At 43.9% G+C, this 26048-nt stretch overlaps 1 protein-coding gene across 1 annotated transcript; it reads right to left on the bottom strand.

The window, feature by feature from the left end:
- Nucleotides 1-1618: 1618 nt before the first annotated feature.
- Nucleotides 1619-24446, bottom strand: glo1 (glyoxalase 1). The gene is made up of 7 exons (XM_069888132.1): nt 24282-24446; nt 20803-21107; nt 18948-19070; nt 10868-11008; nt 6661-6728; nt 4594-4683; nt 1619-2615 (listed from the first exon to the last, which is right to left on the bottom strand). Exons 1-7 carry the CDS (start codon nt 24444-24446, stop codon nt 2527-2529), a joined length of 981 nt encoding a protein of 326 aa, XP_069744233.1. The 3' UTR covers nt 1619-2526.
- Between the last annotated feature and the right edge of the window lie 1602 nt (nt 24447-26048).

Genomic DNA, 26048 nt, shown 5'->3' with positions numbered 1-26048 from the left:
GATAAATATTTTAAGCACAGCTAGATGTCTAAAACATAAATTTATAACCTTTTTTCCATAGGATCGATTTTGCTGCGTTAAACTCCTTCCTCTTCTTTAAGAGTTCAAAACTTATGTCTGGGTAAAAAAATATTTTTTGACCCTTGTTTTCCAATGATTTATTGTCTTCTCTAATTTTATTCCTTGCCCACTCCAGTATATTTTCTCTTGTTGTACATTTCAAAAATTTTACTAAAACAGATCTTGGTTTTTGCTGTGTTCTGTGTGCCCTTTCTATTTCCATTCCTTCCTGTATTTCTGTCATTCCCAGGACCTTTGGAATCCATTCTTTCATATCTGTGCCTTCTTCATCTTCCTTTAGGCCCACTATCTTTATGTTGTTTCACCTACTATAATTTTCCAACATATCAATTTTCTGAGCGAACAACTCTTGTGTCTCTAACTTTTTTGTTACTTTCTTCCAATTTTCTTCTTGTCGTTCACTTCCATTTCTACAGCCATTTCTCGATCTTCCACATTTTCTAATCTTTCCCCTATTTCTGTCATGACCTGCTCTATTCTATTCACTTTTTCTTCTGTACCTTTCATTTTTCTTTTCATTTCACTAAATTCTAAGGTCAACCATTCTTTTAATGCTCTCATTTATTCTTGAAATTTTTTAAAATCTATATTCTGTCCAACTAATTTACCTTCTATTTCTCTTTGAAGATCTTGGTCTTCTCTTTGTATCTGTGACTCTTCTGACTTTCCTGATGAGTTGCTTGTCTCACTTTGCTGGGCTTCTTCTTGCTTGGCTTCTTGCTGTTGGTCCTCTTCTTCTGGGCTACTCAGCTGTGGGGCCTCCTGCTGCTGCTCTTCTTTCCTTTCACTCCCTTTCCTGTCACTTTCCTCTTCTTCCAGCTGAGAACCCTGGTGTCGGGGATCCCTTAGCTGGTTGCGTTGTGTTTGCCCGCTCCTCGGCTGAGCCCCCCTCCCGTTGGTGATCTCCTTTTCCTTAGTAATCGCACTGCGCACTTTTGTTTGGCTCAGAGAGCCATTTTTACAGTCCAACGGTCGGGGGGGGGGTGGGGGTTGCAACTCTGCAGGGTCGTCACCAACCTCGGAGAACGGGCTCTCTTCTCCACGACGGCTCCCTGTTTCTTCATGCAGGTTAGGCCTTCTCCTTTCTCTTCTGGCATCTTATCTTTTTTTTCCTGTTGTTTTTACTTTTTCCTTCTTGGGTGCCATTTTCTTTCTTTTCTTTACAACTTTATCTTTTATTTGTTATATTATGTATTTCTTGAACTTTGTATTTTCTTCACTTTATTTCTTCTTTTCTGGAGAGGGCTGGTGTTCCCCTACCGGCCACTACTCCATCACGTGACTCCTCCCGGGGAGAAGAAAGATTAAGGATATTTCAGGTTGAAACCTTCCAGCATCTGCAGCCTCCACTGAAGTCAACTGTTTGGGTTCCACAGGTGGTGATTGCCTCCAGAACTTGGAGAGAGGCGCGGTATTAACAGATGATTAATTTGTTCGGTGTGTCACAATGTTAGACAATTTTGGTAGCAACTGCTCCAAGACTTCAAGCCCCAATTATATCTGATATGGGTTGTTTTTAAAAAACTACGTCTAGAAATGAACACTGAAGAAAATATTTATTGTATATTAGGCTCTGCGTGATAACAATTGCTCTTCAACAGAAGTTAATATTTACTTAACCTACAAATTTGCAGGAGAAACTGTTGCCAAGCTGCTGGGAATCTTCCCAATTAAGACAATTTAAATACCAGTATGATTTTAATAATGGAGCAGCCAGGGAATGTTTTCCCCAAATCCCGCAAATTTTTACCAAGCTGTATTCCAGATCAAGATTTTCCATCGTTAGGATCCAAGAGATTGATTTTCTCCAGTGCTTTTTGCATCAAGCATTCAAGATGTTTCGATGAGTGAAATATGGACTTTAAATTTTGAAACCAATTTCTGAATACTTTATATACTTTTAAAAAAACAATAAAAAGGTCAAATCCTTCTCCCCGAAAGTTATCAGAGAATGTTAGAAATCACTGAGGTACTAGGTTCCTCTCCTCACTTGAGCCATTGGTTGAACAAGACTTTACACAGTTGATTCTTGGGGATTTTATACCTGCAGAATATTCAAGCTGCAACCTTCCTTTCAATTAGAAAATTTATAAATTACCAGGAATCTGGTAGAGACTGCCCAAAGATTACCTTAAAATATGTTAAATCCATAAAATACCTAAATTCCACCATAGCACAATTATATTGAATTGAGGATGGAAAATCTGCATTCACTAGTGTTGAGTGCAATACACAAGAGTGCTGGAGAAACTCAACAAGTCACGCAGCATCTATAGGAAGTACGGATGCAGTGTGACCTGCTGAGTTTCTCCAGCTCTCTTGTGTATTGCATAATATTTAATTTCATGCTATAACACTATGCTACATGTGTGTGTTTCACACACACATCCAATGATGTATTCAAGTTATTGAGTCATTGTCGAGTACCAAGCTGCACACTTCACATCAGACTATGGCAATCATTTGGTTTGGGCTGAGAATCTCTATCCAATAACCATCAGGATCCTGAATGAAAGCAAGCCCTTTCATTTTACCTAGAACAGAAAGAAATAAATCAAGCATTGGTTTTCATATAATTTCTCAGTACTTCCCCTCAACTCAAGGCTCACCTTGCTTGTCCTCAAACAAACAAGAGGGAATGCAGAGATGCTAGAATTATGAGACCAAAGCAAAAGGGGCTGGAAATATTTAGGACATTTGGCAGCATCTATGGAGAGAAAAACATTCAACGCTTCAGAACAAAGTCTTTTCATCTGAACCAGAAAAATGAGAAAGCAAGAATCCTTTTAGTTGCAGAGGCATGGAGGGGAGGGGAGAATGGGAGAGTCTGTAGTCAAGTGGAGACCAAGGCTGTCCGGTCCCAGCATGGACTCCACTGTCCTCATTCACACCCTCTGGGCACATCACCTCCCTCTCACACAGCACCAAGAACATCCTATCACCTGGACAACCTTGGTTCTCCGTCCTTACAAACATGCCCCCTCACTTATCGACACACCTCACTCCCTCACACAAGCAACTTGAAACGCTAACTCTGTTTCTCTCTCCACAGATACTGCCTGACATGCTGAGAATTGCAAGATGTGAAATTTGTGTCCGAAAAAATATCAGAATAGATACATCTCCAGGCACAGATGGGGACTGGTTACTACAGGAACCTGGGATGTTGACGGTGATCTTTGGCACCTCTCTGGCTGCAGGAATAGTACCAGAGGACTGGAAAATGGCAAATGTAGTTCTGTTGATCAAAAAGGGAATAGAGAGAATTCCGAGAATTATAGACCTGCAAGTCTTATGTCAGTGGTGAAAAACTATTGGAGAGGATTCTTAGGGACAGGATTTATGAGCATTTGGACAAGCACAGTCTTCTCAGGGATGATCAGCAAGGCTTTGTGAGACGCTGATTATTTTATGAGATTGCCAAAGGAATTGATGAACGTAGAGCAGCAGATGGGGTGCATATGAATTTTAGTAAGGTTTTTTGGTCATGAGGCAGAGGACCCATGAAAAGCTTGTGGTGTGGATTTGGAATTGGTTTGCCCACAGAAGGTTGCAAATGGTAAGATGGGAGCGAATTCTGCCTGAAGTTCAGTGACTGGTGGTGTTCTGCAGGGATCTGTGCTGAGACCCCAGCTCTTTTGAGATTTTTATGTGACTTGGATGAAGAAGTGAAGGAGTGGTCAGTGAGTTTGCAGATGATACACAGTTTAGAGCTGTTGTCAATAAAGCAGAAAGTTGTTGTAGGTTATAAAAGGATATAGATAGACAGGATGCAGAGTTTGACAGAGAAATGGCAGATGTAGTTCGATCCAGATAAGAGTGAAATTATACAATTTGGATATTCAAACTCGAAGACAGGTTACCACACAATTTAATATGATGGTTACAAAGGCATTTGATGTGTTGACCTTCATTAGTCAGAGGATCGAGTTCCCGAGCCATGAGGCAATGTTGTAGCTCTATAAAACGGTGGTTGGACCACTTAGTTCTGGTTGCCTCATTTGAAAAAAGATGTGGAAGTTTTGGGGAGAGGGCAGAGGAGATTTACTCTGGTGTGCCTGAATTGGAAAGCGTAGCTCATGAAGCAATGTTGGCAGAACTGGAGCTTTTTTTCTTTGGAGCGATGAAGGATTAGAGAGAACAATAGAGGTATACAATATTATGAGAGACATTGATAGTGTACAGCCAGCACCTTTATCAGGGTGACAATAGCAAATACCAAAGGACACTTTTTTAAGGTGAGTGGAGGAAAGTTTAGGGGAGACATCAGACTCGTGGGTGCCTGGATGCCATTGCTGGGGGTGGTGGAGGCTGACACAAGAGGAACAGTAAAAGACTCTTAATTAGGTCCATAGATGTGAGAAAAAAAAGGTTTGGGGTACGAGGTAGAAAAGGATAAGATTCTTGTGGAATAGGTTTACAAAAGTTGACACCACATCGTGGGCCGAAGGGTCTCTTCTGTGTATGATAAAACTTCACTCACAACAGCCGTCAGCTGACCAAAGAACTCACCATCATCCACCTTCTTCACAAACTTTACACCCAGCGTCTCAAAGCGCTTGCACGCTGCGTAAACATCAGGGACGGCAATGCCCAGGTGACCTGCAGGTGAGGAGCATCTCTCGGTGAGAATTCAAGGCACAGGCAACCAAGATGCTTCCACATGCAGCCACCTTGACGTCATAGAACCAAGTGGGACAATCAGCTTCTCCCCCTTATTGTGCTGAGCCCCCCCCCCCCCCACCACCTTAATTTGAAAGATGGTGGTGCTGCCTGAGTTACTGTAACAGCAGAACTGCCGCTGATGCGGAACCTCAGAGAGCAGTCACAGCGCTTCCATGGTGTCCGACTGCTGTCAGCACCATACATGGTTTAAACAGCCTGTAAATGGAGCCGACGATGTTTTATTTAAACATTTTGTAATCACGGGATCTGCATCCAAGAGGGTGGCACCTATGATTGGTACCAGCGACAAAGGGTTGCAGGCTCCAAGGAAACAAAGGACTGGCACAGGGCACTAAATGGAGAGAACAACCCCCATTTGAGAAGGAGAAGCAAAGGAGATGACCAACAGGATGATGACTACAGCAGCTTACCAGTGAGGGGTTCTGCAGTTGAAGAAACACAGAGGCGGCTGCTATGGTCTGCAGGTAACTGGTTGAGGGATTCACACTGGGCTGTGGACTGCTGAGGACTGGCTGAAGGGGTGCCAGGTGTCAGAACTGGGATGAGAAGGTGACAAGGGCACTGAAGGGTTCCTGACCATGTCGAAGTTTTGGATCTGGAGTTTGGGATGGAGTCTGTGGTTGCAGGGGCTGGGGGAGCGCTGGAGGCAAATCCATGGCCACTCAACTCCTCTGGGAGAACTCTCTTTTGCTTCTCTTTCTCTGGCTGTAAGAGGCGCTTCAAATTCTGCTGATCGCCATGTAATATTGCACCATCTTTATTACATAACAATAAAATGAATTTTGAATCCTTCCATGTCAGACTGTGAACAGAAACCAGGGCTCTGTTCTCTACCGATCACCCACCCACCAGTTCAGCTCAAATGGTCTGCCCCATGATTTTATCAGACATAGGTTGGCAGCAAGGCCACAGCCTAACCATTCTCAATAGGGGCCCGACACCCACCCGCCCAACCTTAGGCCAGAGCATATTTAAGTAAAAGGCATTTCTTTTCACCTCAAGTACCATAAATATCTTAAGCAGTCAGTAGGAGAGAAGTACAGAGGAAACCAAAACTTGACTGCTTCACAGGGAAGGGGGCCCGTAAACTTTGAGCAGAGGCCGAAGAGGGTGGGGGAACAGCCAAAAAAGGTTGGAAATGGCTGACTTGACCCACACACTCAGTACTGGACCTCATCCATTACAGGACTGACTTCGCGTCCATTGAAGATAACTACCTCAATCACTGCCTGAAAGGGGTCAACATAAAGGACTCCTCTCACTGCCACCTTCAGGCACTTCTAGGTTCAAAAACAGTTTTTTGGCCCCAAAAGTTATCAGGCTCTAGAACGCTCACCATGATGTTCTTACAAGACTGTCAAAGATCAGTCTGCCCATATGATTCTTTGTGCTACCTGGCACTCTCCACCCCCCCACCGGCAGGGAGAAGATTCACAAGTGTGAGATCACACACCACCAGATTCATGGGCAGTTTATTTCCCTCTCTGATAAAACTATGTCACCTTTCCTCTGCACCAGCTGATCTCTCTGGATCTCTGCACTCCTGTCTAGTTGGACTGTTCACCAAACAACCTCTATGACTGCATCTTGCTACATGTGACAATAAATGAACTATTATCTTTTTCCCCTTACTTTGTGGTATCTTCTGTGTAAATTAACACATATTAGGTCAGCATGTTTTACATCCCTGGGTGGCTGCAGTAAGCAAAAATTTCAGTGCATCTGTATGCTGATGTATATAACAATGCACTAGGGTTTCGAGTCCTCCCCTAAACCCTGTTAGTTCCATTTGAGAAAAGCATGGACCTTCCTCAGATCTGGAGTTTTGTTCCCACTTGTACCACTGACCACTCCCAACCCAAACCTTCAGGGAATAAAGGTGAGTGGACTTACCAAATCCTCTCGGGTCAGAGTTGCCATGATGATAGGCCTGGTTGTCGTCGACCTCAGTGCCCCAGTTGCTGAAAAACACAAGGACAGGAGCCGTGGGAGTGGAAACGAACAACCAGCTGCTCCATTCACAATGTTCGGCCTACTCCGGGTGGGAGCTTCACCAGCCACCACTTGTGCCAAACTGTGCAGCCAATCTCACCTTGCAGCTCCAGGGCCTGTGATCACAGCTTCAAACCCCTCTACTGCTTGACTTCAGCTCCCCCACCACCCCGTCCTGATTTGATCCCTGCACAGTATCAACTCTGCTGGGAGTGAGTGGCTGCTTTCTGCTGCAGTGACGTTACATAGACTCCCAGTCTCTTGTGGTACAAGGACATCTGTCCTGGTCAGACAATCCCACCTGGAACCAACACTCTCCCACTCTGACCCCCTCACACATCTCCCTGGTTCAGTGGCGCAGTGACTAGAACTGTACTCAGTGCTTCAGTGGTGCCTCAGCACAAATTTTATGCAGCCATGCCTCAATTTCATGGACCTGCATTTATGACTCACCCCTACCCAGGGCTTGTGCCTCTGCTCTCCCTCCACAGTTTGTCATTTTTGTTCCCCATCATAGAACCATAAGACTACGACACAGAAATAGGAGCTTTGGTCCAGTTATTCTACTTAGTCCTATTGACCGGCACCACAGCCCTCCATACCCCTCCCAACCATATACCTATCCAAATTTTTCTTAAAGTTAAGTCCAGATTCACCACTTCATCTTGCAGCTAGTTCTACGCTCTCTGCGTGAACAGTTCCCAAATATTCCCCTTAAACATCTCACCCTTAATCCATGTAGATGTGTTTTTAAGTGCATCTATTTCAGTGCAAGAAGTATTGTAGGAAAGGCAGACGAGTTTAGAGCATGGATTAGCACATAGAATTATGACACTGTGGTCATTAGTGAAACTTGGTCGCAGGAGGGGCAGGTCTGGCCGCTCAATGTTCCAGGCTTCCGTTGCTTTAGACGTGATAGAACGGGGGGATAAAGGGGGAGGAGTGGTATTGCTCATCAAGGAAAAAAATCACAGCTGTGCTCAGCCAGGACAGACCAGAGGGCTCATCCACTGAAGCTACATGGATGGAGGTGAGGAACGGGAAAGGTATGACCACACTCATGGGGTTGTATTATAGACCAGACAATAGTTGACAAGAATTGGAGGAGCAAATCTGTAGAGAGCTAGCAGACAACTGCAGGAAACATAAGGTTGTGATAGTAGAAGATCAGAGTGGTCAGCTTTGTAAGGAGCCAAAAAAGATGGAAGACCTTAATTTTTTTTCCATCAGTATTCACTCTGGAAACAGGAACAGTGTCATGGAAAATAAGAAAAACAAGCAGTAAGGTCATGAAACCTATATAGATTAAAGAGGAGGAGGTGCTTGTTGTCTTAAAGCAAATAAGGGTGGATAAATCCCCAGGGCCTGACAAGATATTCCCTCGGACCTTGAGGGAAACTAGTGTAGAAATTACAGGGGCAGTGGCAGAAATCTTTAAAATGTCCTTAGCCTCATGCTGGAGGATTGGAGAGTAGCTCATGTTGTTCTGTTGTTTAAAAACGGTTCCAAAAGTAACCCTGGAAATTACAGGCCAGTGAGCATGACAATAGTAGCAGGTAAATTGTTGAAGGTGTTCTAAGAGATCGGATATACAATTATTTGGATAGCCAGAAACTGATTAAGGATAGTCAACAGAGCTTTGCACATGGTAGGTCGTGTTTAACAATCCTAGAGTTTTTCAAGGAGGTTACCAGGAAAGTTGACGAAGGCTGTGGATGTTGTCTAAATGGACTTTAGTAAGGCCTTTGAAAAGGACCCACATTGGAGGTTAGTCAGGAAGATTCAGATGCTAGGTATTCATGGTTGAATAATAAACTGGATTCGACAATGGCTAGATGGGAGATGCCAGAGAGCAGTGGTGAACAATTGCTTCTCATACGGGAGGTCTGTGACGAGTGGTGTGCTGCAAGGATCGGTGCTGGGACCATTATTGTTTATCATCTATATTAATGATCTGAATGAAATTGTGGTAAATTGGATCAGCAAGTTTGCAGATTACACTAAGATTGGAGGTTTTGTGGACAGCAAACAAGGTTTTCAAAGCTTGCGGAGGGATCTGGACCAGATGGAAAAATTGGCTGAGAAATGGCAGATGAAATTTAATGCAGACAAGTGTGAAGTGTTGCATTTTGGAAGGACAAACCAAGAAAGGATGTACAGGGTAAATGGTAGGGCTCTGAAAGAGCGGTAGAACAGAGGGATCTGGGAATACAGATACACAATTCCCTGAAAGTGGCGTCACAGGTGGATAGGATTGTAAAGAGAGCTTTTGGCATCTTGGCCTTCATAAATCAAAGTATTGAGTTGAAGAGTTGGGATGTTATGGTAAAGTTGGATAAGACATTGGTGAGGTCAAATTTGGAGTATTGTGTGCAATTTTGGTCACCTTAATACAGAAAATATGTCCATAAGATAGAAAGAGTGCAGAGAAGATTTACTAGGATATTGCCTGGACTTCAAGAACTGAGTTTTCAGGGAAAGGTTAAATGGGTTGGGACTTTATTCCTTGGAGCATAGAAGAATGAGGGAAGATTTGATAGAAGTATTTAAAATAATGAGTGGACAGAGTAAATGAAGATAGGCTTTTTCCACCAAGGGTAGGCAAGATGCAAACCAGAGGACATGGGTTAAGAGTGAAAGGAGAAATGTTTCGAGTGAACTGCAGAGAGCCTGGTGGGAGTGTGGAACAAACTCTCAGCAGTATTGGTAAATGCAGGCTCAATTTTAACATTTAAGAAAAATTTGGACCGGTACATGATTGGGAGAGGTATGGAGGGCTAAGAACTGGGTGCAGGTCAGTGGGACTAGGCAAAAAATGGTTCAGCAAGGACTAGAAGAGCCAAAGGTGTCTGTTTCTGTGCTGTAATGTACTATGGCCTCTAGTTCTTGTCTCACCCAACCTCAGTGGATAAAGTTTACTTGCATTTACTTGATCCATGCCCGCAAATGAATTAGAGAGATAAGTTGGTATCCTTGCTCCTATACTCCATGAAGTTAAACTGGTTCCTACAAAGGGCCCAGGTTGATTACCTTTGATTTTCCACGGATGCCACATGACCTGCTGAGTTTCTCCAGTACATTTATGTATTGCATTTGTCCTATGCACAGTGTGCTGGCTGATGATGGCAAACATGCCAAACACCTTCGACACCCAGTGACCTGCACTGCCACTTTCATGGAACTCTGTACCCCCCAAGTCTCTCTGTTCTACAGTGCTCCCTTGGGCCCAACCATTCACCATGCAAGTCCAGCCCTGGTTGAACACATTGTACAACATAATGCCCTCGTCTGAATTAAATTCCACCTGCCATTCCTTGGCACACTATCCCACCTCATCCTGATCCTGTAGTGAGCTTGAATAACCTCCAATGTCCACCAAAGGGCCTGCAGGACACTATGAAAAACACAACCCTTGCCCTGCCTCAGTGCTATGACCTTCCATGTTAAACTGGGTCGAGAAAAGGGTCCCAGTGTCAGTGAATCAATGGGTGAAATGGCAACTGTTAGGGTGCAGGAGTTGAGCAAAAATCTCCAGTGGGAGCAGGGGAGGGATAGTAACCCAGAGGGCAGCTGATGGTCACCAGAGTTCCTGTCTGCAGCAGCCATTCGGCCCTTTCCCAAATCATCCTGGATTCATAATTTAATGCAGACAAGTGTGAGATGTTTGGAGCTATGGAGGATTTTGGTCCGGGTGTAGGTCAATGGGACTAGGCAGAATTAACAGTTCAGCATAGAAGAGCCTGATTCCTTGCAGTCGTGTTCTATGGTTCTAACCCACCTTGGCTTCTCCACCCCAGTCCTCACCTCTCAAAGCACAGGGATACGGGCTCTCGAGTCGCTCTGTCCTGAACCCATCACATCCCTCTCACCCTGGCCTCTTGTGCAGCTTTAATTTTGCCACCTGCATATCAGTGATTGTACCTTAGTCCTAAATTTGGAGTCTATTCCTCAATTTACCTCTGCAGTGCTGCCCAAAATCTCTCCTAACTGTCTTAAGACAGTGAGAATGTGCAATGGGGTTTCAAGGGATGGATGCAAGCATATCATCCCAATGAGTGTCACCCCCCCACCCACCCTGTCCCTTGCCCTGGTACTCTCATGTACTCACTGTGTCAGCTCAATGGTGGCTCTCCTGGAGAAGGTCCAGGCTGTGTGTTCATTTTTTTCCACTGGGATGTCCTTTTTGTCTTCAAAGCCCAGAAAGTACAGTGTGAATTTCATCGAGGGAAAGTCAAGCTTCTGCAGCAGCCTGGGAACAAAGCAGTGAAGGTAAATCCTTCAGGAAACAAGGTTTGGTGGGGCGGGGGGGGGGGGGATATCCATCAGGAAACGGAAAGGAGGTAAACATCAGGAAACAGGTGTGGGGGTAAGCCCATCAGGGAACGTAAGGTATTGGAACAGGTTGTTAGAAGGAAGAGGAGTGTTAGAAAAATGGGATCTTTCTAAAAGGTTGCTGACGAGTCCAAGACGTTCACTTTCCCGCTGGAGTGTCAAACATGCTAGTGTCGTGACCCTTGAATGACAAGAGAAATTCAGGTTCTTGACAATAGCAAGAAAGCAGCGTAAGGCAGGTATACACAGCTGGGATCAAGTGCATACTTGGAGGATTTTCAAGAACGGAGGAGCAAGCTAAATAATAAAATCGGGAGGGCAAAAAGGGGACAGGAGATAGCTCTGACAGATAACATTAAGAATAAATCCATGAGGTGTTACATATCAAAGGGGAAAAGGTAACCAGAGGAAAAAATGGGACTCCTCAGGAGTCAAAGGAGTTACAGGAGATGGGCAAAATCCTCAACATGTACCTCTCTGTTTTTACTGTAGAGAAACCTGAGGATTTGGGAACTTGGGGCAGTCAAATGGTCGTGTCCTGAGAACAGTTAGAATTATGGTGGAGGAGATGCTAAAAGTCATGAGGAGGATGAGGGCAGACAAATCTCCTGGGCCTGATCAGATATATCCAAGGGCAGTGTGGGAAGCTGGAGAGGAAATTATAGGTGCCCTGGCTGAGATTTACCAGTTGTCAATCATTTCAGAAGACTGGAAGATGGCAAATTATGTGTCCCTTTTCTTGAAATGGCTACAGGGAAAAGCCTGGAACAACAGGTCAGTAAGCCCAACATCTGTGGTTGTTACTAAAGAGTGTTCTGAGGCAGAAGATCTATGTGCCCTTGGATGGACAAGGGCTGACGGGGTGACTGGCAGCAGGGTTGTATAACTGGGCAGTATAACACCTCCATCGGCAGTGTTCCCTATAGATGTACTCAATAGTGGGGAGGGTTAAGGTACCAGAACATATACTTTATAAGTGGGATGAAAAACTGGTGCAACATAAAAGTTCACCAGTACTGAATCATCTGATCAACATTTGGAAGAAGATTCACTTAGAAAGGAAAAAAACAAATTACCAACTACCAAAATTATTATTGACGCAAAATCCACTAATCCCTTTCACAATAGATAACCTTTCCTTTTGAGAATGGGAGAGAAAAAGAATTAAAAGAATAGAAAATTGTTTTTTGGGAAATAATTTATTATCATTTGAACAAATGAAGTACAAATATGGAATAACTCACGGTACAATGTTTGCATATCACCAACTGAAAACCTACTTAAAGGACAAATTGGGAAGCAGACTGAGATTACCAGAAGGAAGCAGCTTTGAATATGTGATTACAGAAACAACGATAATAAAAAAGATTTATAACATGTACATCAAGCTGCAAGATAAGGAAAATGATGAAATAAGTTATAAACCCAAACAAAAGTGGGAAAAAGATTTAAACATAAAGATAAAAAATGAAACATGGGAAAAGCTATGCTCCGGAACTAAGAAATACAATAAACACGAGGTTACGCATGATACAATATAATTGGTTACACAGGCTATACACCACGCCCCAAAAGTTAAATAATTGGGACCCAACAGTATCAGATGTTTTCGCTGTAAGAAGGAAACGGGAACAACAGTACATGCAATTTGGGCATGTGAGAAAGTGGAAAAGTTTTGGGAAGATCTAAATCAGATATTAAATAAAATCACAAAAAAACAACATACCAAAAAGTCCAGAGATCTTTCTTCTAAGTAATATAAGAGGTAAGGAATTAGGCCTCAAGCTGGATGAAACGCAAAAAAGATTTATTATGATAGCCTTAGCTGTAGCAAAAAAATGTATAATGTCAACTTGGAAATCAGAAGAGAGCTGAGAGTACAGCAATGGTACATGGAAATGAATAAATGTATTCCATTGGAAAAAATAACATATAATTTATAATAAAGTCACATTATTTGAACAAATTTGGGAACCATACATGGAACATAACAGAGAGGGCTTGCCTCGGACCTCGACCCCCTAAAATGATAAGACAAAATGACCTGATCCAATGTGTAAAACTAGATGACACAATTTTCGTTTATTTTCATTGTGTGATGACATTGTTTAATGGTTTTATTGAATTGTATATGTTAAACGTTTAATGGGTTTGGAGGGGGGATGGGATGGGGGAAGGGAGGGGGGAAGGGGAGAAAATGCCACTGTGTATATTTAAGAGGGAAATGCTTGTATGTATTTTGATTGATATGGTTCACAGTGTGAAAAATAAAAAAATTAAATAAAAAAATAGTGGGGAGGGTTTTGCCTGTGATGTCCTGTGCTGTGTTCACTACCTTTTGAAGGGCTTTACACTCAGGGTATTGGTGTCCCCATACCACACTGTGATGCGCACTTTCCACCACACCTCTGTAGAAATTTGCCAGGGTTTCTGGTGTCATACCAAACCTCCGCAAAGTAGAGACGCTGACATATTTTCTTCACAACGTCATTGGTGTGCTGGGTCCAGGAAAGATCCTCCAAGATAGTGACTCACAAGAACCTAAATTTGCTCACCCTCTCCACTTCCAGTTCTGAAATGATCACTGGATCATATACACTCTGGCTTACCTTTCCTGAAGTCAACAATTAACTCCTTAGTTTTGTTATCGGTGCACCATTTAGACAAGTTTTCATTCTCCATCCTATATGCTGACACATCCCCATCCTTTATACAACCTACTACCATGATACTGTCTGCAAATTTGTAGACGATGCTATTGTCCAACCGAGCTACAAAGATGTAGGTGCAAAGTGAGTAGAGCAGGGGGCGACGATCACAGCCCTAAAGTGCTCCAGAACTGATGGGAGATTGCGGGTGAACACAGAGAATCTATTGCCTAGAGTAGGGAATCTAACCAGAGGACAGAGTTTTTTTTTTTAATTTTTTATTTTTCACACTATGAACCATACTGACCAAAATACACATAAACATTTCCCTCTTGAATATACAGTGTTATTTTCTCCCCTTTTCCCCCCTCCCTTCCCTCCCTCCTTCACCCCCCCCCCCACTCAACATTCAACATATATGATTCATTAAACCCATTAAACAATGTCATCACACAATGAAAATAAACAAGAAATTAGTGTCTTCTACTTTTACATACTGGGTCAATTCATTTCGTCTTCTCCTTCTGTCATTTTAGGCGGTGGAGGTCCGCGATAGGACTTCTCTGTTGTGTTCCATGTACGGTTCCCAAATTTGTTTGAATACTGCGATGTTATTTCTTAAATTATATGTTATTTTTTCCAATGGAATACATTTATTCATTTCTATGTACCATTGCTGTATTCTCAGGCTATCTTCTAATTTCCAGGTTGACATAATACATTTTTTTGTTACTACAGCTAAGGCGATCATAATAAATCTTTTTTGTGCTCCATTCAAATCGAGGCCAAGTTCTTTACTTCTTATATTACTTAGAAGAAAGATCTCTAGATTTTTTGGTATGTTGCTTTTTGTGATTTTATTTAATATCTGGTTTAGATCTTCCCAAAACTTTTCCACTTTCTCACATGCCCAAATTGCATGTACTGTTGTTCCCGTTTCCTTCTTACAGCGAAAACATCTGTCTGATACTGTTGGGTCCCAATTATTTAACTTTTGGGGCGTGGTGTGTAGCTTGTATAACCAATTATATTGTATAATGCGTAACCTCGTGTTTATTGTATTTCTCTTAGTTCCAGAGCATAGCTTTTCCCATGTTTCATTCTTTATCTTTATGTTTAGATCTTGTTCCCATTTTTGTTTGGGTTTACAGCTTGTTTCCTTGTTTTCTTTCTCTTGCAGTTTGATGTACATGTTTGTTATAAACATCACTCACTGACAAAAGACAAAGGAGGAAAAACCCAACCCCAACCAACCAATTTTCCCTTGCAACCGCTGCAACCGTGTCTGCCTGTCCCGCATCAGACTTGTCAGCCACAAACGAGCCTGCAGCTGACATGGACATTACCCCTCCATAAATCTTCGTCCGCGAAGCCAAGCCAAAGAAGAAAGAAGAGAATTATCATTGTGTCTGTAATCACATATTCAAAATTGCTTCCTTCTAGTAACCTCAGCCTGCTTCCCAATTTGTCCTTCAAGTAGTTTTCAGTTGGTGATGTGCAAACATTGTACCAAGTTATACCATATTTGTACTTCATTTGTTCAAAAGATAATAATTAATTTCCCGAAAAACAATTTTCTATTCTTTTCTCTCCCATTCTCTAAAGGAAAGGTTATCTATTGTGAAAGGCATTAGTTGATTTTGCGTCAATATTAATTTTAGTAGTTGATAATATGTTTTATTCCTTTCCACGTGAATCTTCTTCCAAATGTTGAGCAGATGGTGAATTCCTATGTTGCACCAACTTTTTAATCCCACTTATATAGTATATGCTCAGGTACCTTCTCCCCTATTTTAACTAGCTCTAATCTGGTCCAATCTGTTTTTTCCCTTGTTTGATAAAAATCTGATAGGTATCTTAGGACAGAGTTTTTTTTTTATTTTTCACACCATAAACCACATTGACCAAGATACATACATTTTCCTTTTCAAATATATAGTGTCATTTTCTCCCCCCCCTCCCATCCCACCCTCCCTAGAATCTAAGATACATTAAACCCGTCAAGTCAATTCTTTTCATTTCCTTCTCCTTTCGTTAATTTAGGTGGTGAATGTCCCCGGTAGGTTTTCTCTATTGTGTTTCATGTATGGCTCCCATATTTGTTCAAATATTTCAATATTATTTCTTAAATTATATGTTATTTTTTCTAATGGAATACATTTATTCATTTCTATATACCATTGTTGTATTCTCAAGTTATCTTCTAATTTCCAGGTTGACATCATACATTTTTTTGCTACGGCTAGAGCTATCTTAACAAATCTTTTTTGTGCACCATCCAAATCAAGTCCAAATTCTTTGTTTTTTATGTTACTTAGGAGGAAGATCTCTGGGATTTTTGATATATTGTTTTCTGTAATTTTATTTAATATCTGGTTTAGATCTTCCCAAAATTTTTCCACTTTCTCACATGTCCAGATTGCATGAATTGTTGTTCCCATTTCTTTTTTACAGCGAAAACATCTATCAGATACTGTTGGGTCCCATTTATTTAACTTTTGAGGTGTAATGTATAACCTGTGTATCCAGTTATATTGTATCATACGTAACCTCGTGTTTATTGTATTTCTCATAGTTCCAGAGCATAACTTCTCCCATGTTTCCTTCTTTATCTTTATGTTTAAATCTTGTTCCCATTTTTGTTTAGTTTTACCATTTGTTTCCTCATTCTCATTTTCTTGCAGTTTAACATACATATTTGTTATAAATTTTTTGATTATCATTGTGTCTGTAATCACATATTCAAAATTACTTCCCTCTGATAGCCTCAGACTGCTTCCCAATTTATCCTTCAAGTAGGATCTCAGTTGGTAGTATGCCAACACTGTATCTTGGGTTATATTATATTTATCCTTCATTTGTTCAAAGGATAGTAATTTATTTCCTGAAAAACAATTTTCTATTCTTTTGATCCCTTTTTCCTCCCATTCTTTAAAGGAAAGGTTATCTATTGTAAAAGGGATTAACTGATTTTGTGTCATTATTAGTTTTGGTAATTGGTAATTTGTTTTATTCCTTTCTACATGAACCTTCTTCCAAATATTGAGCAGATGATGTAATACTGGAGAACTCGTACATTGTACCAATTTTTCATCCCATTTATATAATATATGTTCAGGTATCTTCTCCCCTAATTTATCTAGTTCTAATCTAGTCCAATCTGGCTTTTCCCTTCTTTGATAAAAATCTGATAGATATTTTAATTGTGCGGCTCTATAATAATTTTTAAAGTTTGGCAGTTGTAAGCCTCCGTGTTTATACCATTCTGTTAATTTATCTAGTGCTATCCTCGGTTACCCCCCCCTCCCCCTTTCCATAAAGATTTCCTTATTATTTTCTTTAACTCCTTGAAGAATTTCTCTGTCAAATGTATTGGCAATGCCTGAAATAGGTATTGTATCCTTGGGAAAATGTTCATTTTAATACAGTTCATCTCTCTGCTTGTTTTGTAGTTGTTCTGCAAATTTTCGTGCTTCCTCCGGATCCGAGAATAGTCTGTTTTGTTGCCCTGGAATAACTATTTTGTACCGCTGGGTACATTAACATAAACTTATATCCTTTTTTCCATAGGATCGTTTTTGATGTATTGAACTCCTTCCTCTTCTTCAGTTCAAAACTTATGTCTGGATAGAAACATTTTTTTTGACCTTTGTATTCCAGTGGCTTTTTGTCTTCTCTTATTTTCTTCATTGCTTTCTCCAATATATTTTCTCTTGTTGTATATCTTAAGAATTTTACTAAAATGGATCTTGGTTTTTGCTGCGGCTGTGGTTTCGGGGCTAATGTTCTATGTGCCCTCTCTATTTACATTTCTTCCTGTAATTCTGGTCTTCCTAGGACCCTGGGGATCCAATCTTTTATAAATTCTCTCATATTCTTGCCTTCTTCATCTTCCTTAAGGCCCACTATCTTTATATTATTTCTTCCATTATAGTTTTCCATTATATCTATCTTCTTAGCTAACAGCTCATGTGTCTCTTTAACTTTTTTATTAGATTCTTCTAATTTCTCTTTTAATTCCTCTACTTCCATGTCTACGGCTGTTTCTCGTTCTTCCACCTTGTCCACTCTTTTTCCTATCTCTGATATGACCATCTCTATTTTATTCATTTTTTCTTCTGCACTCTTAATTCTTTTGATTTCATTAAGTTCTTGTAATTGCCATTCTTTTACTGATTCCATATATTCTTTAAAAAAATATATCCATTGTCTTGCCTTTCCCTTCTTCTTCCATTTCTCTATGTTCTTCTTCTTCCTCTGGGTTGGCCATCTGTTGTTTCCTTGTTTTCTTTTTGCTCTCCTTTCTTGTTCTCGTTGTTTTCTGTGTTCTCTTCCTGTTGCTGTGTTGCAGCTGTCACTCTCAGCTGTGGAGATCGACTCCTCAGCTGGTCCCCCCTCCTGTCAGTGTGTTTTTTTTTCATGCGCATGCGTGGTTGCGCACTTTTACTCGGCTCCGCGAGCCATTTTCGTAGTCCCAAACTCGGGACTTCCACCGACCTTAGGGAGCGGGCTTCTCTCTCCGCGGCAGGCCTCCTCGGACAGGTAAGGCCTTCACCTTCTTCCGACGTTCTTTCTTCTTCTCTTCTTCCCGTTGCTTTCGACTTTTCTCTCTTCGCTGCCATTTTCTTCTCACCTTTACTTTTATTTTGTTTTAATTTTTATTCTTGTACCTTTGTGTTTTGTGTGTTTTTTTTTCAACTTTTCCGAAGAGGGCTGGAATTCCCTGACCGGCCACTACTCCATCACGTGACTCCCCCCCTTAGGACAGAGTTGATGGGGGAGAGATTTAAAAGGAACATGAGGTGGTAATTTTTTTTAAAACATAGGGTGATGGATGTATGGAACAAGCTGTCTGAGGAGGTGGTTGAGGCAGGTACTATTGAAATACTCAAAAACATTTGGACAGATACATGCATAGGATGGGTGCAGATGCATATGGGCCAAATGCTAACAGGTGTGACCAGTATGGGCAGGAAATTTTGATTGGTATAGGGAAGATGGGCTGAGTGGCCTTTTTCCACACTGAATGGCTTAATGGCCAGAAAGTAAACTGTATCACCTTTAACTAACTGAGCCTTAAAATGGCCAAAATATACCCACATTTAGACTAAGTGAAAGGCATGTTTGCCATTCCCCTCACTTCTGCAATCATTCTCACATCTCACACACTTTCTCGGATATTTATTCAATCTTTTAACTATTGCTTACGTCATTCCAATGATTCGGGTATAAAAATCCAGCGACTTTTTTGGATCCTTCACTCTCAACATCGTCTGCTGCATTATAAATCCTGAAAGGGAAATACTGTGAAGACTGGATGACAGATGTACTCTGCTTCACAATTGTATTGGTACCGAAGCAATGACTGGTAGCAGAACTGATGTGACGTTGCTATGTAGGTTCGAATCCCACGCTACCTATAATGAGTTTCTACATGCTCCCTGTGTCTGCATGGGTTTTCCCACCACCATTTGAAACTTATCGGGAGAGTAGGTTAATTGGGTGTAAATTGGACTGAAATTGCCTGTTACCATGCTGCATGTCTAAATTTTATAAAATTAAAAACAAAAAAAAAATTATGTGCCCTGCCAATAATGGTGACCACACCCCAAAGGCTGCTCTGTCTAGCAACTCTGTCAACTTAGTTCCCGAATCTGTGTCGACCACCCACTAAACTTTTGAGAGTTCTTATGGTACAGACACAGACTCTTCAGCCCAACCATGCTAGTCTAACTTGCCTGTGTCTGGCCCAATATCCCTCTGTGTGAGTGAATGCAGAGTCCAGGACCTGGACATACAGACCTGAAGTGGGTCAGTGTTGGGGAAGGATATGCGATCTGTTGGGGGGGGGGGGGGGGGGGGGGAAGAGAAGAGCAGATGGGGAAGGGGGAGCTACAGGACGGGGAAGCTGGAGGGGATGGGAAAGAGCTGGAGGGGTCAGGGAAGATTCGTGGAGGGAGGAGCTGAAGGTGAGGGAAGTCAGGTTGGGGAATGAGGTGGGGGCTGGGGAGGAGGCAGGGGAATGGGGGAGAGGGAGGAGCAGGGGAATGGGGGAGTGGGAGGAGCAGGGGAATGGGGGAGGAGGGAGGAGCAGGGGAATGGGGGAGAGGGAGGAGCAGGGGAATGGGGGAGAGGGAGGAGGCAGGGGAATGGGGGAGAGGGAGGAGCAGGGGAATGGGGGAGAGGGAGGAGCAGGGGAATGGGGGAGAGGGAGAGCAGGTGAATGGGGGGGAGAGGGAGGAGCAGGGGAATGGGGAGAGGGAGGAGCAGGGGAATGGGGGGGAGGGAGGAGCAGGGGAATGGGGGGGAGGGAGGAGCAGGGGAATGGGGGGGAGGGAGGAGCAGGGGAATGGGGGGGAGGGAGGAGCAGGGGAATGGGGGGGAGGGGAGGAGCAGGGGAATGGGGGGAGAGGGAGGAGCAGGGAATGGGGGAGAGGGAGGAGCAGGGGAATGGGGGAGAGGGAGGAGCAGGGGAATGGGGGAGAGGGGAGGAGCAGGGGAATGGGGGAGAGGGAGGAGCAGGGGAATGGGGGAGAGGGAGGAGCAGGGGAATGGGGAGAGGGAGGAGCAGGGGAATGGGGGGGAGGGAGGAGCAGGGGAATGGGGGGGAGGGAGGAGCAGGGGAATGGGGGGGAGGGAGGAGCAGGGGAATGGGGGGGAGGGAGGAGCAGGGGAATGGGGGGAGGGAGGGAGCAGGGGAATGGGGGGGAGGGAGGAGCAGGGGAATGGGGGGGAGGGAAGGAGCAGGGGAATGGGGGGGGGAGGGAGGAGCAGGGGAATGGGGGGGGAGGGAGGAGCAGGGGAATGGGGGAGAGGGAGGAGCAGGGGGAATGGGGGAGAGGGAGGAGCAGGGGAATGGGGGAGAGGGAGGAGCAGGGGAATGGGGGAGAGGGAGGAGCAGGGGAATGGGGGAGAGGGAGGAGCAGGGGAATGGGGGAGAGGGAGGAGCAGGGAATGGGGGAGAGGGAGGAGCAGGGGAATTGGGGGAGAGGGAGGAGCAGGGGGAATGGGGGGGAGGACCTCCCCTCCCCTCCCCTCCTCCCTTTATCGTGGCGCCGCCCGCCTGTCGTTCCTTTTCCCCGACTCCGTCCTCACCGGCCCCTTCCCGCCGGCGGTAACCGGCCTGTTTCCAAGCCGAGCCCCGTCGTTCCCACCCCAACCACGAGGCCCCAGCCGGCTGCGGCCCACCCGCACCCGGGCACCACCTGTTGCTCCTGATCTCACCCCGACTTCCGCCACCTTGGAGCTGGGGTCGGGCTCCGAACAGGCGGCGGCCGCCTCCTCGTCACTGAGGCCTCGCAGCTCGTGCGCCCATGACACAGCCGCTCCTGAGGCACCTGTCACCCAGATCCCGCCCTCCCACGGACCCACCAATCAGCGGGAAGGGGGAGGCCGCCGCTGTCCAAGCGCCAACCAATGGCCGAGGGGACGCCCTGCGGCCAGGCCAATCAGCGCGGTCGGGCCGCTCGCCCTGTCAGATGCCTTCAGGAGGCCGAGTGGAGCGGGTGAAGTGAGGCCGTTCAGCCCCCCGGCCCTGTACTTTGGTCAACGAGCCGACCGTGTTCTCAACGGGGAGTAAAATGAGCACGTGACCTGGGAGCCTTGGAGCAGAGATGCCCAAAGGTGAACGACATTGCTGCTGCCTCATGCACTGGATCCCCACCCCCCCACCCCCCACCCCACCTCCCCCCCACCCCCCACCCCACCCCCCCCACCCCCCACCCCACCCCCCCCACCCCCCACCCCACCTCCCCCACCCCCCACCCCACCCCCCCCCACCCCCCCCCCCCACCCCCCACCCCCCACCCCACCCCCCCACCCCCCCCCCACCCCACCCCACCCCCCCCACCCCCCACCCCCCACTTCCTGATCTCTCAGACCTCGGTGAACAGCTTTTACGGTGTCTGCAGCTGGATCGGCCCGGGCCAGGGGCGAGGCCACGTCCTTGAGTTAGGGGAGTGAGCGAGCACGGACCACATGATGAGCCAGTGGTTGAATGGGCAGGGCCACCCTGAGACTTCAGTGGCAATCAGACTGGGGGTGGGGGAGGGGGCCTGGAGGCGGTGTTGAACCTGGGGGGGGGGGGGGATCCAAATGTCTCAGAGAAAGTCACAGGGTAATGCCTGAGCTAAAACTACAGACTGAGCTTTCAAAATCAAGAATCCCAGTTGCAATGCATGGTACAGCAGAGGAATGGGCCTTCAACCTGGAGGCAGGAGAATGTAGAACTAAGTGTCATAGATTTGAGGAGAGAGGGGAAGGATTGAAGAGAAACATATTTCACACTAGGGTGTTGCTTGAATTGAATGAGCTGCCAGAGGAAATGGTAGAAAAGCAGGGACGATTGTAATGTTTGTGAACCATTTAGACAGGTACATGGAGAGGAAAGATTTTGAGCAGCCATTGTCAACCTTTTTGATGCCCACCCCACCCCCAGGACTCTGGTCAAAGTTTACGGGCCCCCTTCCCTGGGAAGCAGTTGGGTTTTGGTTTCTTCCTCACAAAAACTTTTTTTTAATATTAACATGAGGTGAAAAGAAAATAAGGCTTTTACTTCAGTGTGCTGTGGCCCCCAAGGGTGGGGGGGCGGGGTGTGCGAAGGGCTTCTTTGGAAAATAGCTAGTTTAGAGGGATATGGGCAGGATGGGGGCAAATGGAACTAACTTAGGCCCCTCAGTGTAGTGGTTAGCGCAATGCTCATACTGCACCAGCAACCCGGGTTCAAATCTGACGCTGTCTGTAAGGAGTTTGTACGTTCTCTTGATGTCCGCACGAGTTTTCCCCATCGTTCAAAACGTACAGGGGTTGTAGGTTAATTGGGGTATTTGGGCGTCACAGACTCGTAGGCCAGAAGGGCCTGTTACTGTGCTTTACGTCTACATTTGGTTAGTCAGACAAGTTGTGCAAAGAGTCCAGTGTCTGCTGTAAAACTCTGATAAACAAAGAACCACTTGCTGGTTCCAGTTACCTACTTTCACCAATGGTCTTGCTGCATCTTCTTTTTCCCAGTCTTTTATAACCCATTTTTAGCACCAAAGTGGATAAAATCATGTTTATGTGTTAAGCTGCACATGTCCTCTCATCTATCTTCCTGAAATTACCTTGGAGCAGTGGTCCTCAACCTTTTTCTTTCCACTCACATCCCACTTTAAGTAATCCATATGCCATCGGTGCTCAGTGATTAGTAAGGGATTGCTTAAGGTGGGATGTGGGTGGAAAGAAAAAGTTTGTAAACCACTGTTTTAATCATACTTAATTGACTCTTTATGTCCACGGTTTCAGAACTCCAAAGGAAATGAGTCAATGACGATTTTTCTCAAGCAAAATATTTTGGTAACAATTGGGACTAGAGCAATGGTTCTCAACCTTCCCTTCCCACTCACATCCCACCAAAAACAATCCCTTACTAATCAGAGCACCGATGTCATAGGGATTACTTAAAGTGGGATGTGAGTGGAAAGAAAAAGGTTGAGAACCACTGACTCGTGGATCCGTGCTCCCAATGTGTTCTCCTCTACATGGTAGAGACTGCGTGCAGACTGGGAGATCACTTTGTGGAACACCTTGGCTCTGTTCCCCACAATAGCATGGATCTCCCAATGGCCACCCCTTTCAATTTTCCATCCCATTCCCTTGCAAACATGTCAGTCTATGGTCTCATGTACTGCCAGACCGAGACCACCCATAAATTGGAGGAACAGCACCTCATCTTCCGACTGGGCACCCTCCAACCAGATGGCATTAATATCGACTCAACTGGCTTTCGTTAAACCCCACTTCCTGCGTCCCCTGTCATCTCTCCATTCTTTGTCTCCTTTCACACAGACATGATAAATTCTCACCTAGTCCCTTATCATATCCAATTAACCCCTTTCATTGGTCTGGATTCCTCCCCCATTGTTTGGATTCTGAGACTTTCCAATACCTCCTGCCGTTCCTGATTTTTCCCTGAAGAAGGGTTCAGGCCTGAAATATCGGCCATATTATCTTCATCTCCTATAGATGCTGGAAAGATCAGCTGAGTTCCTCCACATTTTGTGTATTTTAGCTCCCACAACTACCTCAACTACACCTCTTCACATTCATTTCCCTGCAAGGAGTCTATTCCTTTTTCTTAATTCCTCTGCCTCTGTCGTATCTGCTCCCAAGATGAGGTCTTCCAGTCCAGATCATTTGAAATGTCTGCCTTCTTCCACAAACGTGGATTCCCCTCCACCTCCATTAACTCAGCGACCCACATCTCCTCTTTCCCACACATCTGTCCTGGCCCCCGGCCCCAGACACAACAAAAATAAGATTCCCCTTGTTCTCACCTACCATTCCAGTAGCCTCTGCATCCAACATATTATACTCCACAATTTCACACATCTTCCTGTCTCTGTCTTCCATCGGGACCACTCCTTCTATGACTTTCCTCGTTCACTCATCTCTTCCCACTAATTACCCCTCTGTCTCTTTTCCCTGTGACCACAGCAAGTGCCACACTTGTGGCCTCCTCCATCACCACCATTCAGGCCTCAAACAGTCCTAACAAGACCTCACTTTCAATTTGCGGGAGTTCTCTACTGCATCCAGTGAATCAAACACTACACGTAGTTTCTTCTTTTGTGGACGTATAACTCCACGATGAGGGAAATACCATTTTCCACCATCTTTACGATCCAAGATATCTTCATATACCTTTTCTACATAACCCTTGGCTATCATGTCCAACATGACACTTGTATATTCCAAATTAAAGGAAGAATTTATCTTGAATTTTCTTTTTAAATTCAGCATGCGCTGTTCTGCGATTCTTTTATTATCTGGCAGACAAATTTTTCTTCAGAGGTAATACTATACAGTATCATCAATATGTTTAACAAAATTTAAAACTAAATCCAGAAACTGCTTGTCTCTTTTGAAGGTTCTTTAATATCTGTGAGACATTCAGGAAAATCAATTTTAAACTGTTGTTCCCACAGATCATTAAGTTTCACATCTGAAATTCTGTTGACGTTCACTTTCAACTTCTCCTGATCATTATTCATTTTTCCTCCTAATGGTCCATTAATCGTCCATCCAAGCAATGTTCTCACAGCATAAGGTCTGTCATTTTGACTCCTTATTTCTTCTAAAGGTTCGAGAGCTTTTGGTACATCTAATCCAATTAACATCTCAATCTTGGCATCAATTTTAGGTAAGCAAACATCTTTTAGATGAGCCCACTGGCTGATATCCTCCTGATGTGGAATATTGTCCTTAGTCACTGGCATAGTCTTCTGAGTATATACACTTGGAAGATCACAAAATTAATTGCTATTCAATCCAACAATCTCTAAACCGGAAACTATATTATTGTTCTATTCATCATTCATTGTCTTCAATAAGATCTATGGGATCGTTTTCTGTGAAGATTAAGTTTATTCATTAACTCAACAGTACAAAATGATACGGTACTTCCTGGATTAAGAAATGTGTAGGTCTTCAAGATGAAGCTCCCCTTTTTAGCTTCAACCTGCACAGGAACTATTGAGAGAGCTTTGTCACCAGCCCCATTAAAACTGTTTGTCTGGACCGAAGCTGAAGCATTCTCTCTGACTGTGTCTTTTGTCTTGGATTCAGATTGTTTGACTTACTTGTCAACTTTATTTAATTGAGTATGCAGTAATCTGTAATGCTTTAAACTGCGTATATCACAACTGAGTCACTTATTATAAGTTTTGCTGATGTGTCCTTTGCACGAGCAACCGAAACTTATTCCATTCTTCTTTAAAAAGGTTAATTTCTCGTCATATGATTTTTTTTCCTCCACTGGTGAACATTTTTCTAAATCATGATTACCTTTGCAGTACAAACAGTTTTCCTGAACTGTCTGATCTTCCTTCGCTTTTGTTTCCTTGTTCTTTCTTGTGCTTGTATCTGACACAGCAGTAACAAAGTTTCTTCCCTTTGGTTTCTGTTGAGACAATGATTTAGACTTCTTTACATCTGTACGAACTATTGAAGTATCCTTAATATTTCCAATTCCTGGTATGGTGTTAACATGCTCATGCCATTCCAAAAATTGTGCAACATCTTCAAAAGTGGTGTCCCTTTCGGAAAGAATCTTAAGCTCTGTAACTTGGGTTCTCCATAAATCCTTCATCTTATAAGGCAATATGGTTATAACAATCGACAAATTAGCAAGCAAATTCAGCTCTTGCAAATATATACTACTTCCCATTATGTTACTACATCCTCTCAGAAAGAGTGCATATGTTGTAAAGTCTTTGTGTCTTCTAATTTTATAGATCATCAAGAAAGAATCTTGTCCATGTGGGGCCCTTG

The sequence above is a fragment of the Narcine bancroftii genome, chromosome 6, assembly GCF_036971445.1.
Source record: "Narcine bancroftii isolate sNarBan1 chromosome 6, sNarBan1.hap1, whole genome shotgun sequence".
NCBI lineage: Eukaryota > Metazoa > Chordata > Chondrichthyes > Torpediniformes > Narcinidae > Narcine > Narcine bancroftii.
This window is presented reverse-complemented; position numbering and strand designations above follow the sequence as displayed.